Here is a 14,064-nt window from a genome sequence, read left to right on the forward strand (position 1 = left end):
CTGGGCTAAAGCACTCACTTAGAACAGCTGAAAGGCTAGCATCTGGTTTTAGGAATTCAAACTGACTGATACAAGTAGACTATAGACTCCTCTTTGTGAAGCCAATCCACAGAACTATTGCCAACCAATGTCACAGCAGCAATTTAAGCTTATAGTCAAAGCATTTTCTATATTTAAATTTAGAGAAGTATCAATACAAATAATGGCAACTTTGAAAATACCGGTGTTAAGTGATAACTAGAAAAAATTATGTATAAAATAGTGCTTGAAACAAAAACTATAATCTTCAAACATTTCAAACACCAAGCTTTGATTCTTAGCAGAAGGCACATAGCCTTGTGTTCTGAAAATCAATAGGACTGTATAGCACCACCACCTAATTGCAAGGTGCACCCTTGATCAGAATAATCTTTTGGTTGGAGGAGGAAAGGAGGAATACATATCCTTCCTTTACCTAAGGTTGTTCTAGTCATCTTGAATGGACCATATCAACTATGGCTCAGAGGGGAGGTGACCAGTTCCCACCTCTGCTGCACTTTGAACCTTCTAGGAGGCACACAGTCCCTCAATTTTTCTCGGTCTCTGGCCTCTGCTCAATGCAATGTAGTCCGAAGCCATGCACCCATGCCCCAGCAATCCATGACACCATGCATCGAGGTTTTGATGAACCAAGTCACGTGGTACAAATCTTAGTGCAATACAAAGTGTCAGTATGCAGGACATCTTATGAAAAGTTCCTTCCCTCCCCTGCCCAGTTTCACTTCACATAAACACACAACATTCTCCTTAAATGCTTCATCATTTTTTTTAAAATTGCTCTTGCTATAGTTCCATGCAACACAAAAATACACAACCTCCTTAAAATCAACCTTTTCCCTTCGTACTGCATTACTTCATAGAGCTGCATACAGTTCTATAACATGTAGAATGAGAGATTTGTTCAAAATTCTAAAATTATTTTAAAGCAGTGCCTTTAGCCACCTCGGTCCAACCTCTGGAACCCCCCTTCTCTCAACACCTCCGCCTCCAACTCGTTTTTCTCCTACAAAACCTCAGGGAAAACCTACCTCTTTTATCAAGCTATTGGTCACCCATCCTAATTTCCCCCGCTTTGGCCTAGTGTCCATTGTCCTCACAACTCTTGTGATTTCTACTATATAAAGGCCGGTTGTTGTAATTACAGCTTGTGGTTATTTAAAACGTTTAAATTTCTAATGTTATCAAAAAGTTGCAAGGTAAAGAGGCTGACAAAGGAGCTCATTTTTCAATTTTTTAAAAATCAGGTTGTGCAAAATGAATGCAATTTACAGATGTTACTTTGGTTGAGTGCTCAACATGGAGTAAAGTGGAATGAGGGGCAATGAGACTGCTTTCAACTTACATTCTGCCATTGCTGGTCCTGCTCGTTCAGATAACTCTTCATTCTCTGCAATTCTTCATATCGTAGAGATTTAGGAAGTCTAATGGCATCTTCAGCAGACACATCATTGAGTGATTTACTCCTAAAATGAAAGGATATACTCAAATAGCCAATAAAAAAAAAATCCATGCACGTTTGTTGTAGATGGGAGCATTCATCACTGACTTTAAAAAAAGTTCCATTATGTGTAATTGGGCATTTGTACTCAAGCATGGATCTGTTTATTTACATACTTATGAAGCATTTCATTTCATTTGAGAAATTGTATCTAATCAACTAAAGAGCACGCCTCTCTGGAAAATGTAATAGTACACACAATTAACCAACAAATTCACTGTACCCCTCATTCAAAATGTTCGCAGTATGATAAACGCATTTAATATTTGGTGCCAAATCTCACTGCATTTGGTGTTAGCGGCAATGCAAATGAACACAATTATAGTAATCAATCAATGTCATTAAATATCGAATCGAGCTTCGAATAGCATTATTATTCTTGTTTGTTGAAATTCATAATTTGTAACAAATTCAGAAACCATCAGATCCGTAGTGCTTGTATCAAATATTTTTGAGAAGTTAAACTGCGAGACTTGGCTCAATAAATTTACATATCATGAACCATTTAAAAACCCAAAGCAAGCCTGGATTGAAATGTATCAATGTATCCATGATCCACTAAAACATGAAGCTGGCACAGTATTGCACACATATGGTTTAGACATATAAATCTAATCTACTGAAAACTAATGCATGGCCACATCAAAACATTAGGGGCCTGGAGACGCAATATGAGTTACCAACAAACAAACCCTTAACCTGTTCATCTGAAATTCCCCCACTCCCATGTTAAAATAAATGGTTTAATGCCTCTGCTAAAAACATGCTACTCCTCCAGACTAGAATTTTTGGAACTACATCCCACAGTATAATTTCAGGGCCAAGATATTTTTTGTTTCAGTTGGGCAACTTAACAGAATTCAGAAACAAAACGCCTACACAAACATCAGCTGCTCAGCTAATAAAAAGAGTGAACTTAATTTAACCATTACGTTCAGCATGACTGCGAACACACTTATCCAGGAAACGTTTGGTGGCTTAACATAACCGAATATTCATGCAACTTTAATTTGTCTGAATACTGCAATTTTTTTTTTAAAAACATGTCATCAATTACTTGGTTGATGCTGGAATCTGTGTCTGAACACTTTTTTTAAAAAAATTCAACTGAAATGGAGAATAGTTTGTAACTTTTAGCTTTAAACGGCATTTATTTGGTATAACAAGAAGTTGGGATGCTTCCGAATAAGATTCCATTGTGCCTGGCCTCAGTATCGGTAGTGAGATAGAGGGAAAGGAACACAAGATGGCTGATCAACCAACATCAGGTGACCAGTTCCTGACCAGTACAGGTCAAGAATAATCCATCTGCCCACTCCCTCTAATTAGAAATAATACACGGCATGTGAGACCTTAAAGACCTTAAGTCACACAGAAATGGATAACAAAAACCAGACCAAAAGCTGTTACTTCACAGGACAACAATCCAATCTCTATCACTATTACTCTCATACCCAATCAAAATAAGTATGTAGCACAGTTATAGGTCATAATATTATATTCAGTTGCTAATCTTTATGCTTATTGTAAGGTTCAAGATGCATGTTACAATTATACAACTATAAATGACTATGCAGCTATATCTGTTAATGGCACAACACACCCTCAGCCAGTCAAATCAAGCTGCAAATAAGCCAAACATTGCTTTGCACCTGTTCCGCTAAACCAACTGCAAAACGCAACTATTTATGACCATCACCGCTTAGCATGCCAGCTGCGTTAGATGCATATCATACTACAGCAGCTGTGACACTGACCTGGGGAGTTATTAATTTTGCACTGGTTTTGTAAAAGATTACTAGCAAAGTGCATTAGCAATGAAGAAGTGTACCAATAAGACCAGTGTACCGTGATCTTAAAGTAGACTAGCATGACACACTGTTATAGCCCTGTTTAAGTCTTAGAACTAACAGACAGGCGCTTAAATGTGATTAGTCTAATCGATTCTTGGCTATGTTGCTAACTATCATAGAAACAATATAGGGAAGAGATTTTTTTTTAAAAATCTAGCACAATTATTGATGAACATGCATGCTCTCCTGAGTTTACACTGAAAACCATGGAAGAATCCATGAGCCATAGAGGAAGCTTTCTATCAAAAGGAGAATGTAGTGTTGTTAACATTAAAAAATATATATAAAGTTGTGGGATAAAAGTAGAAATAATTTGATTCATTAAGAACATATTATAAAGGAAAATAAATCAAGGAAGACGTACAAAATTATTGGATTTTTAAAAATCCATTTTAAATGATCTTGTTTTGAGGTCCTATTGTCTCGATGTTTACAAAAAAGTTAGATCTATTGGGTCTGATCATCTTCCTGCGGGACCTACCTGAATTTTTTCTCCTCCCACCCCCATATTTTCTACCCATTTTCCCCAAAGGTCGAAGCTCAGTCTGCATTATGGTTTTACACACAGGCCTCTGTCACTTTATACAAGCTGGCATTCTCCATGTGCAAAGCAAAATGTCAGCAGGGTATTCGACCGCCTGGGTGACATCATAGCCAAGTGAAGCCGATTCTGTCCTCGTCCAACATCGATACACGAACAGTTTCTTGCAGGGATCATCAGTCACAAATCAAGGGTAGGAATCTTAGCTGGACTCTTCCCACCAGCAGAAAAGCCGAGAATAAATATAATGCATGGCTCTGTACCAAACCACACAGTGAATGCATTTATCCACTCGACCTTCGGGGGAAGCCTATTGCGGATGGTTTTGTTGCTCTGCCCACTAGCCAAATGACTTAAGTCGTCACGGCATCAACATCTACAGTTGTTAGCCAACCTTTAAGACCCAATGTAAACAGTTGGTAAGCAAGTTTGCAGTTTATCAACTTTGAATTTTACTTCCAAAAACAAATGGGAATTTTTCACACTTCCCCCTCCAAACTCTCCCTTGGGATTTCATAGTTATAAAAATACTGCCAGTTTTTTTTGTTAAGACGGGTGACAAATGAGTTTGCGTATGAAACTTGGGTTTTAATGAATATGCTCAAAATTGAAGCATTTCAATTTCAACTTTAACTTTCAAATGTTAACACTTAAAATTCCAGCAGGATTGTGAAGTGAAAATGGGTCAAGATTTCTGAAGTGACATCTTAGTAATTAAAATCATTTTTTCTGTTATGTTGATATCATGGATTCTATTGCTCAAAGGAGGGTTTAGTTCCAACACTAATTGGATGTGGCTTTTAACACCACCCCCTCCCCCCACAAAAAATTACATTAAAAAGATTTAAAACCAACACTGATATCAAATGCCCCCAACAGCTTTTATAAAACTATAATGCACATCAGAAATGTTTCAACTTTTTCACAAAATGACAACACAATGTCAAAATATGTTGTGCTATTGAGTGGTTAAATAAAGATTCATGTGCTTTTGCTACACGTATCACCAAGGACATGAAAATGTATTTAAATTGGGATTATGATCAATTGTCTATGCTTTAAACACATATTGGACATATTGAAACCCCCTACTGTTAATTTTTTAATTCAGGTTTTACAGTCAGCATCGAAATTATGAAAGTAATTACCATTTCATAGACAGAACGCATATCTTAAAGCTCATATTTTACCAAAGTCTGTACCGTTATCAGATTTAAAGCACATGGTGAAATTTATTGATCTAAATTACAAGCCCATGGACTAAAAATTGAGAATACAGTTGATGCACAAATTAGAATCTTCATCTTTTCTCGTCAAGTATTTACAGTTAAAATTGTGCTGGCTTAAATGCATTGTTTTATTGTGTTGCCTGCTGCACACAGCCAAAAGTATACAACTGCAAACTTACTGTACCATTTTCAGGGATTGAATGCGTTAGGGTATTATATACACAAAACAATTAAAATAAAATCCCCAGCTCAGAGACACTTACACTTAGGGACTATTATTTGGTACATCATGTTATTAGCCCTGTTTCGCAAGCACTTTATGTTTGTGTTTCGCATACAAAGCACAATTCAAAACGTACATGGCACATATACAGCTAAGCACGTTAGACTCAATTAAACTTACCCCAACTCAATATCAGCTGACCTTTGAAGAAGTCTAAAGAATTGAAGGAAATCAATAAAAAAGCATGTAACTGTGTTAACATTGCAAAGCTGTGGTCAATATAAGGTAGTTTCAGTTGTAAACCTGGACATGTATTATTTTAAAATAATACATACATGAGCTTTCACACAAGTAATCTGCCTATACCAGAGTTTGCTAAATACTTACCGTTGAATAAATTGCAATTTCATGATATAAGTAACAAATGCAATAATTAATATTTTTAAAGGTTAGATGCTCAAATCCATCTGGGTGAAGCAAACATCAAAGAATAGTAGGTGAGCAGTGCGAAATACAACTGATTATATCAAAACTCTGAAATGTTAAGAATTCAAAAACGATTGAAGTGGGCATATGTACAATGCCATCATTAACATCTACTTAATCAAAGTTAAGAAAAACTAAAATTATATTAGGGTAATCTACAAATTGATACATTAAATCTATATGTACTCCAAACCTGCAAAGAGGTTGCAAACCAGACACTACAAATCACTATATTTAAAGGTTTAAATATAAAGTAACAAAGTAAACAGTATATGAAAAAGTATAATAGATCTCATGGTCCTCAAACATTAATAAAACATTAACAAACATGTACTGTTTATAGTCTCATTTATTATTAAAGTTGTTGCTGTAATACAATTTCTGTATTAAACAAACTCAGCGCCTTGTATTATGAAGAACTAAACATTTGTAAAATCATTAAACACACAAAAAGCAGGCAATCTTCTATCAAAACAGAACATAAAAAAAAAATCAAGTTTTGATAAAGAGCCAATGTCATGGTACAACTTAGTACAGTATTTGACTGAAAGTTGCTTTGTGAAAGCATAAGAAATTTAGTTGCCACTAATTCAAATTGGAGCTCACTTTACAATCTTCGGCTTTTTTCTGGCTACTGTGATGTCCTGTTTAAAGTTTGCTTTTCATAGTTTAAATAGAGGTCAATAATTGTTTCAGTTTATCAAACTGCATTTGCTAGATAGATGGACTGGTAGATTAGATGTGATCTCTCTCCTTCATCTCCATCTCATTACATCCTGGGTGTGTATTATTTTAGGATCCCTGTTGCTGCTAGGCTCCATCAAAGACTTTGATGGATTATCAATCAATGTATTCAAAGCCAGAGTTTCAGAGGTTCCCCAACATAAGTAACAAGGTCGCCAATGGAATTGTCATATCAAAAGTCACATCAATCATCGTGGATTAAGCCATGTCTTTCAGAGTGATGGATAATTTGACAATTAAAAGCAATTTGATAATTTTAGGAGTAAAGGCAACAGGGCAGTAGATGGAAGGGCAAGGGGGATAACATTTGATAGAAATTTGCATGTGTTCATCCTAAGGATAAAAAAGGTGCACTGGGAGTTGGAGGCTGAAAAAAGACAGATAAATCCAGATGCACGCTTCGGTCTGTACAAAGTACAAAAATAGCTTTGAAAAATCTAAGTGAAAGGTCAATATCATGATGGAAACATTTTTGTTTGAAATAGAACGATGCTGCCAAATAAGATTTAAAAACCATACTAAACCATCAGCAGTACTGTATTGCATTTGCCTTCGAGGGAAAAAAAGGTTGCATCAGATGTTAACGTGAGGTAAATGTCATTATTCTGCCTTCTGTCTCAGTGCAGCACATCTTATTTGTGGTATGCAACGAGGTGGGTGGTAGAGCCTGAACTTAATGCAGTGCTCAAAACCTGCAAGTGCCAGCTACAATGCTAAACTCCTCCACAAAGTACTGGAATCTCTGGAAGTGCAGCTAACATTTTAATACCTGGCACCAATGGGCTGATATGCAAAATGTACTTCAACACTAATATTTTTATTTTGGACTCTTGAGGAAATATTGCAACATGAAAGGTGCATTATGCTAATCTACTTGCCACCCACATAATATCCCTGTAAGCTTGGCACACTCCATGCCATAAAAGTTAAAATTACAGTATCAATGACTTGGTAGTGTGAACTGCTGCTTTCTAATGCCAAATAGAAATGGTAAAACTGGGTTCAAGAGATGCACTCTAGAAGTGAGGAGGGATTAAGGGGTATTGTTAGAAGATGGGTTGACCCTTGAAAAAAAAAGGGCGGGCCGGTTGGGGTCCATAGCCTCTGTTCCTAAATAGCTACATGCTCCTGCAGTGTCGCATTTAGGAACTGTGCCCACATATCCAGAATCAAGTTTAAAATTAAATTCAAAATGAACCTGATGTATGGTGCAGATAGATCAAGGTTAGAATGTAATCCCATGTCTAGCCAGTTGCTTACATGACATACCACTTTCCTTCCTCTCACCCAAGAGTAAGACGCACAGCTTATAAATGCAAGTCATCATTCAGCTTTACATAGACTTCCTCGGGAATTTATGAAAGGAGAAGGAGCGAAACACATTTATAGATCACTGACCAGTGCGGACTGTAAATCATCTGTTACAAATGGTCACTTGAAGATGAGAAATTTATTGATTTGCTTTTCACTAATTTAACAGACCTGATTTTATCTCCCCACAGCAGCCGTGCGGGCAGGGGCTGAGGGGGATGGGGGAGGAAGACAGGAAATCGTCCAGCCCTCCGCAGCATGAGGCCCAGGAGATTTCAACTCCCAGGCCTCGTCTGCATAGCACATGTCAGTCACCCGCACGATCCTGATGAGATGCGCTAGCTGGCCGGCCAGTGGGAGCAGGATTTTGGATGGCAGGAGACCGCTGTGGGGGAAGAAATGGAACTGTCAGATAAGTGGTTAGGAGGGCACCGCAATCGGGAGAAGTCCATTGCAGAGGAGGCACAAGGTTTTCTTGTGGGGCCCACGGGCGTACTCCTGCTTCTGCTGGTCCACAAGGGAACGGAAAAAAAATGTTCTCAATTTTTCTCTGGCCCCGCTCCTACTGGCCACTTGGCTTCCACAAACAATTACCCATGCAATCCTCAGGTTAAAATTGCAGTCGAGCCCTAATGATGTCACTGAGGCCTGACCTGCACATTTAAAGCAGGACCCCGCTGATTTCCGGCTCGTCCGTTCAAAAGAACAGCTTAAAATACCAAACCTGCAGGACGGCAGCAAGATCGCAGCCGACTAGTCGTCCGCGGCCATCTTAACTGCCCGCCAGCCTGATTTCCACCAGGCGGGCAGAGTTAAAGTTGATCCCAGTAAATTTAGCAATATCCATGGCAGAAATTTAGGATTTAAAAAGGTGGATAAATGAACTGATGTGCTTGTATTCCTGCAACGCTATGGTTGATATGTTTTGAGAGCAACTAAAGAGCATTCCCTCAACAGCTCTAGAACAAATATACTTACACCTCATAAGGGTAAGGGACTGGTTAGAATACTTACTTTTTGCTGATTATACTTTATGTAAAATATGCAGAACATTTTTGAGCAACGATTTTCCCTCAAATATGGTAATGCAACAACATTTAGTGAAATGTGTTCTCTGCTGATCTAAACAGGTCAAATATTGCAATATGTTCCCTATATATAGTCCCTGAAGTATCTTAAAGATGCAAATTTTTATTTTAAGTTATACTTTTAGTGTAGCACACGAATAGTGAATTTATTAGATGTAAATATTGATCTGCCCCAATTCAGTTACTGTGGTTGCATTATGATCAATATGAACAAAATCCTCGTGTTCAAATTGTGCCTTTCCACACTACTCCATGGAAAATGGTTACTCTAGCAAAGTACAAAGAAGAGCTCTGCATTTATTATTTATTACAGATGTCGCAGTTGTCAATCATGACAGTGACTGAGAATCAACAATTTTGCTGCTTATTCCTTTATGGTTTGAAACATTAATTCTGGAATATTCAATGGTCGTTAAAGGCTTTTTAAAGTATCATGCCATGCTTGTTCATAAAAAGGTAAACCAAAGAAACCAATACAATATACTTTATACTAGAACAAGTCAACATTACAGAATCTCTACATGTTCACACTTCATGCATGATTGAGTCAGTACGACAAGGACTTTATCACAGGCAGCTCAGAGACATGGATGGAACACATACTTGTAGCTACATACAACACACCCTGACCTCTCAACCAGCTGCCGCTTCTTGTATCTTAATCTGCTGGCCTCCCTTATAGTCTCCCACTTCTTCATGTCCTCCTCACTACATGAGCCAGGAGCAAAGCTGCTACACTGCACCGTTTGATTAGCTTGGGATAAAGCCATTCTCCGAGAAAGCATGTCATCTTTTTCTGGGCATGGCAACGCAGCTTCACATTTTTCTGTTTCTTCTGAGACTTGGTCAGGTGGACAAAGGAATTTTGAGCGGAGCGACTCCGGCAAAGACCACAGCTCTGGAAAAGGAACGGGATTATATATGTCTGGACCACCCGAAGGCAACAATTGCTTGGTTTGAGAATAGCGTTCTTTTCGAATAATCATGTCATCTTTTTCTGGATCCGGAATTATATTTATATCTCTTCTTTTTTGTGCAATAAGTCTTTCAGCTGAGTCATTAGATTCAACACTGCTTCGATCCTCACTGTACAAAGGTTTCAGATCAGGATTAGCATGAAAGGCACCAGTTTTACGGCTAAACATATCATCATTTTCCAAATCTGGTTCCAAGTCCTTATCTGCCTCCACTTCCCATTTGGCAGAGTGGGCATGCTGGGTAAGGAAGGAATTCTGTTTCCGTGTTAGAATTCTCGGACCTGCAGCAGGATTGAGTTTTGGTCTGGAAACAGAGAAGTCTGCCAATTCTGAATAAGTAGAACTTGCATATAAAGCTTGGTGCAGTGGAAATAGGCTATTTTTTTTTTTAAAGTAAAAAGAAAGAAAGGAAATATTTACTGGAAAATGAACATCAAGAGAATAAAATCTGTCGGTTACCAGTGTCAAATAAGACTAGAAAAGGCAAAGACAGATAGAAAGCATTGTAACAAATATTTGCCTATTGTTTCAGCAGCAGATGCAAGGTACCTATATTAACAATGCCTTCAGGACCATTTGATATGTAAGTTATCACCACAGAATGGTGGATCAAGTGTACAGAATGCTCGACATCATCATATTAGCTGAAGACCAGATTTTACGGTTTACTAAATGCAGTAGACGCTTCAGTTCCATTAGTTCTCAACTACAAGGCGGCATCCAGGTTAAAGGAAGCACAATTTCTTATTAAATATGACCACAGTAGTTTATCTCACAACTGAAATTTTGCATACTGCAATGCAGTACTGTAGTTGAAAATATAAATATCTTGCATTCAAAAGAAAAGTCCATTTAGCTGACAATGGAATTGTTCAAATTTTTTATATCCTTCTCTATTAAACTTCAGGCCCAGTCAAATGTGTCTTGATTTAACATAAAATGTTCATGTCAAGACATTGCACTGGTGTACTAAATTTTACACAAGACACAATATAGCAGTGCAATGAATACTACTTTATTAGTGAATTTAACAATTATGCAGAGAAATCAACCTTTGCTCATCTAAAGTGTGAGTGACATCTTCTGCCCAACCTTGGGCTATTGCTGCTGCAGATTTGAGAGTTTGTGTGTTAAGCCGTGAGTCACCCCTACAGCAATCATCAGTGCTGGACTCCTGTCTCTGTTCAGTGTTATGTTTGTTAATAGTGAAATGGTGGGCATCAGACTCTAAATCCTCTTGCAACTCAGGAGACTTCCTTCTGCAGTTGGGCGATAGAACAGTAAAAAAGAATCACAGGAAAAGTGAAAGTTATGAAGAGAGATCAACAGAAGTTACCTTCAAGTTCAAATACTTAAAAACAAGATAAACAGAATTAAGACAAGTTACTACATTTAAGCTTTCGACTTTTACAAATTCCCATATGTGAAGTTGATTTCTTCTTATTACCAATAATTTCACACCCAGCAAGTACCAGTCAGTCTAGTTTTTTAAAGTTCACAATCTGTGACCAAATGTTGATGGACCCAGGAATAGTTTGAGACTATGAGCATCAATTTTAACATCCAACTCCTGCAGGTTAAATATCTAGTGCTCCAAATTGTTCAAATAAAATCCTCAGTTTGCAGATTCATTTGTTATAAAGTTCCATTTAATTTAGGTTTTCCCAGAGAACGTTAGCAACTTGTGTAAAAACCTATCACCATCGTCTCAACCAGATGTTGGATAAGATTGCGATTGTCATGGATTAAAACAATCTAAAACTGTCCCCATTAAAATTAAATGCCATTTAAGTTTGTTTCTTTAATGAAACATTATGACAAATCTTCATAAATTTTGACTATCTGAGCAATTCAAACAGATTTTGTCTTGTAATTAAAATGTTGTAACTTTCTTTGTGAAAATATCTTGAGTTTGATTTAAATTGATTAAATCAGAAGAATAATCAGAAATTATGTTAGAAAATCAATCAGAAATAGTAATACAACAGATAAAGTCCAGTTTTAAGAGTTAAAAGAAAGCTCTTACGAAAAATGTTCTTTATAGAAGGAAAGAATTTGCATTTATATAACACCTTTCATGACCTCAGGGCATCCCAAAAGTGCTTTACAGGCAATGAAGTACTTTTGAAGTGTAGTCACTGTTGTAATGTAGGAAACATGGCAGCCAATTTGCGCACAGCAAGATCCCACAGACAGTAATGAGATAAATGCCCAAATAACATGTCTTAGTGATGTTGGTTGAGGGATAAATATTGCTCAGGACACCAGGGAGAACTCCCTTGCTCTTCTTCAAATAGTGCCATGGGATCTTTTACATCCACCTGAGGGGTCAGACGGGGCCTCGGTTCAACGTCTCATCTGAAAGACGGCACCTCCGACAGCGTAGTACTCCCTCAGTACTGCAATGGAGTGTCAGCCTAGATTATGTGCTCAAGTCTCTGGAGTGGGACTTGAATCCACAATCTTCTAACTCAGAGGTGAGAGTGCTATCACTGAGCCAAGGCTAACACCTTGGATAAGTGATCATAAGGCTGTGATCCATACACAGATCTCCACTGTTTATGCTATCTTAGTCAGATAGGGACAAACCTGATGTACTGAAGCTGCTTATACCATGGTCTGCTTTGAGAACCCAACTGTATTTGTTTCCACTGTTTTGCTTCCTCTGGCGTCCAATTCTTAGGTAGAAATCTATCAAAAGCAACACCTGTCCCTGGTAACATTGGGTTCAGTTTGCGTATATACAGGTCATCCTTTTCAATGTCTGGAATGGCATCTTTTTCTTCCTCAGAAGATGATTCATCCCAAAGCGGTTGGTAAGTTTCAGTAGACTGTTCACTCACCACGTTGGCACTCAGCTGCCTCTGGTCGCTGTTAGAAACATCCAGTGTAATAAGGTTTATCTGCCAGAATATATACATAGCAGACAAGTAAAATGCTTTCTTCTAAGATCTTCACGAGCTCTTAAATTAAGCCGATATGTAACGGTATAAGTTAGTTCAAAGCCGTCACTTCAATGCCACTCCACTGGTTGCAGAGGTACATGCTGACCCAGCTAAGGGTAGAGGCTTATAATATGCAGCACACAAGCAAATATAATTATTAAAGGAACTAGTGATGTAAAGTATGAAATGTTTTGTCAATGAAATGCAAATGGATATAACTATTTTAAGTTAAAATGGTAGCCATTGAAGCTTGAAAAGCTGCACTTCATAGCACGTCTCATATGCATTTCTGACCTGCTAGATTTCTCAGTCTCTTCTGTCAAGAGTGTGACAGTACCAGTTAGAGGAGTAGCTTGAAAAGTCTGAGAAGGTAGATTTTTATCCTGTTGATGAAGTTTATGCCTTGCAAAATTGACAGGAGTACCAAATTTCCGATGTGCTAAGTCATCCAACACGAGATCAGGTTCCTTTCCTTCATCATCTGATCCAGAATCAGTCTCAGAGTAGTCATGCAGCAATTCTTGAGGTGTTCCACCCACACCTCTGGTGGAAGTACCATATGGACCAATGCCACCAGCAACAGTTTCTTCTTTTAGAGATTTCTCTTTTCTACTGAGGCCAATTAAGATAAATTGAATTGAAGGCTAGGATAATACGCAAACTAAATGAGATTCAAGAAATACACAACACTCAGATAAATAAGAATTCAGCACAGCACTACCAATTCAAGTACCCACATCAGTGTACACCACAGCACAGTGTTACACTGCCAGTTTCGTGTCTCTCATCCCCTCAAAAAAAAATTGTTTCCACACCCACACACGTTGTGATGTCAACTTGCAGCGTTCGCACCAGTAACATTCGTGGTTGTAAACTGCCACCAATATGAAGCCGCAGCTTGAAGGTGATTTCCTTACCAAAATATTTTCAATGGAGGTGCACCACTGGCATTATGCTGTACATTTGGCACCAGCATCACAAAGGAAAAAGAAAAGTAAATAGAAAAGGAAATGACGGTATCACCAAAGATGAAGCAGGAAGATTGGAACAATGTGGAAAACATCCATGTTACAGTTAGTGATGCAAGCGTTGCCATATTTGTACTGAGTTTATTTGACTTTTATACTTGT

General features: G+C 37.9%; 1 protein-coding gene across 9 annotated transcripts in view; it reads right to left on the reverse strand.

Annotated features, from left to right (window-relative positions):
• The window catches only part of LOC137323101 (LIM domain only protein 7-like), a 184,262-nt gene that overhangs the window by 47,244 nt on the left and 122,954 nt on the right, over positions 1-14,064 (reverse strand). For 5 of the 9 annotated variants that reach the window (XM_067986523.1, XM_067986525.1, XM_067986526.1 and 2 more), the window contains 6 exons: positions 13,229-13,546; positions 12,579-12,860; positions 11,042-11,248; positions 9,643-10,365; positions 5,564-5,596; positions 1,382-1,502 (listed from right to left, as the gene is read on the reverse strand). In XM_067986523.1, coding sequence (XP_067842624.1) covers positions 1,382-1,502; positions 5,564-5,596; positions 9,643-10,365; positions 11,042-11,248; positions 12,579-12,860; positions 13,229-13,546 — 1,684 coding nt within the window. The remainder of the gene's footprint in view (positions 1-1,381; positions 1,503-5,563; positions 5,597-9,642; positions 10,366-11,041; positions 11,249-12,578; positions 12,861-13,228; positions 13,547-14,064) is intronic. The other 4 variants (XM_067986522.1, XM_067986527.1, XM_067986528.1 and 1 more) reach the window with 4 other exon arrangements.

The sequence above is a fragment of the Heptranchias perlo genome, chromosome 6 (assembly GCF_035084215.1).
Source record: "Heptranchias perlo isolate sHepPer1 chromosome 6, sHepPer1.hap1, whole genome shotgun sequence".
Taxonomy (NCBI): Eukaryota; Metazoa; Chordata; class Chondrichthyes; order Hexanchiformes; family Hexanchidae; genus Heptranchias; species Heptranchias perlo.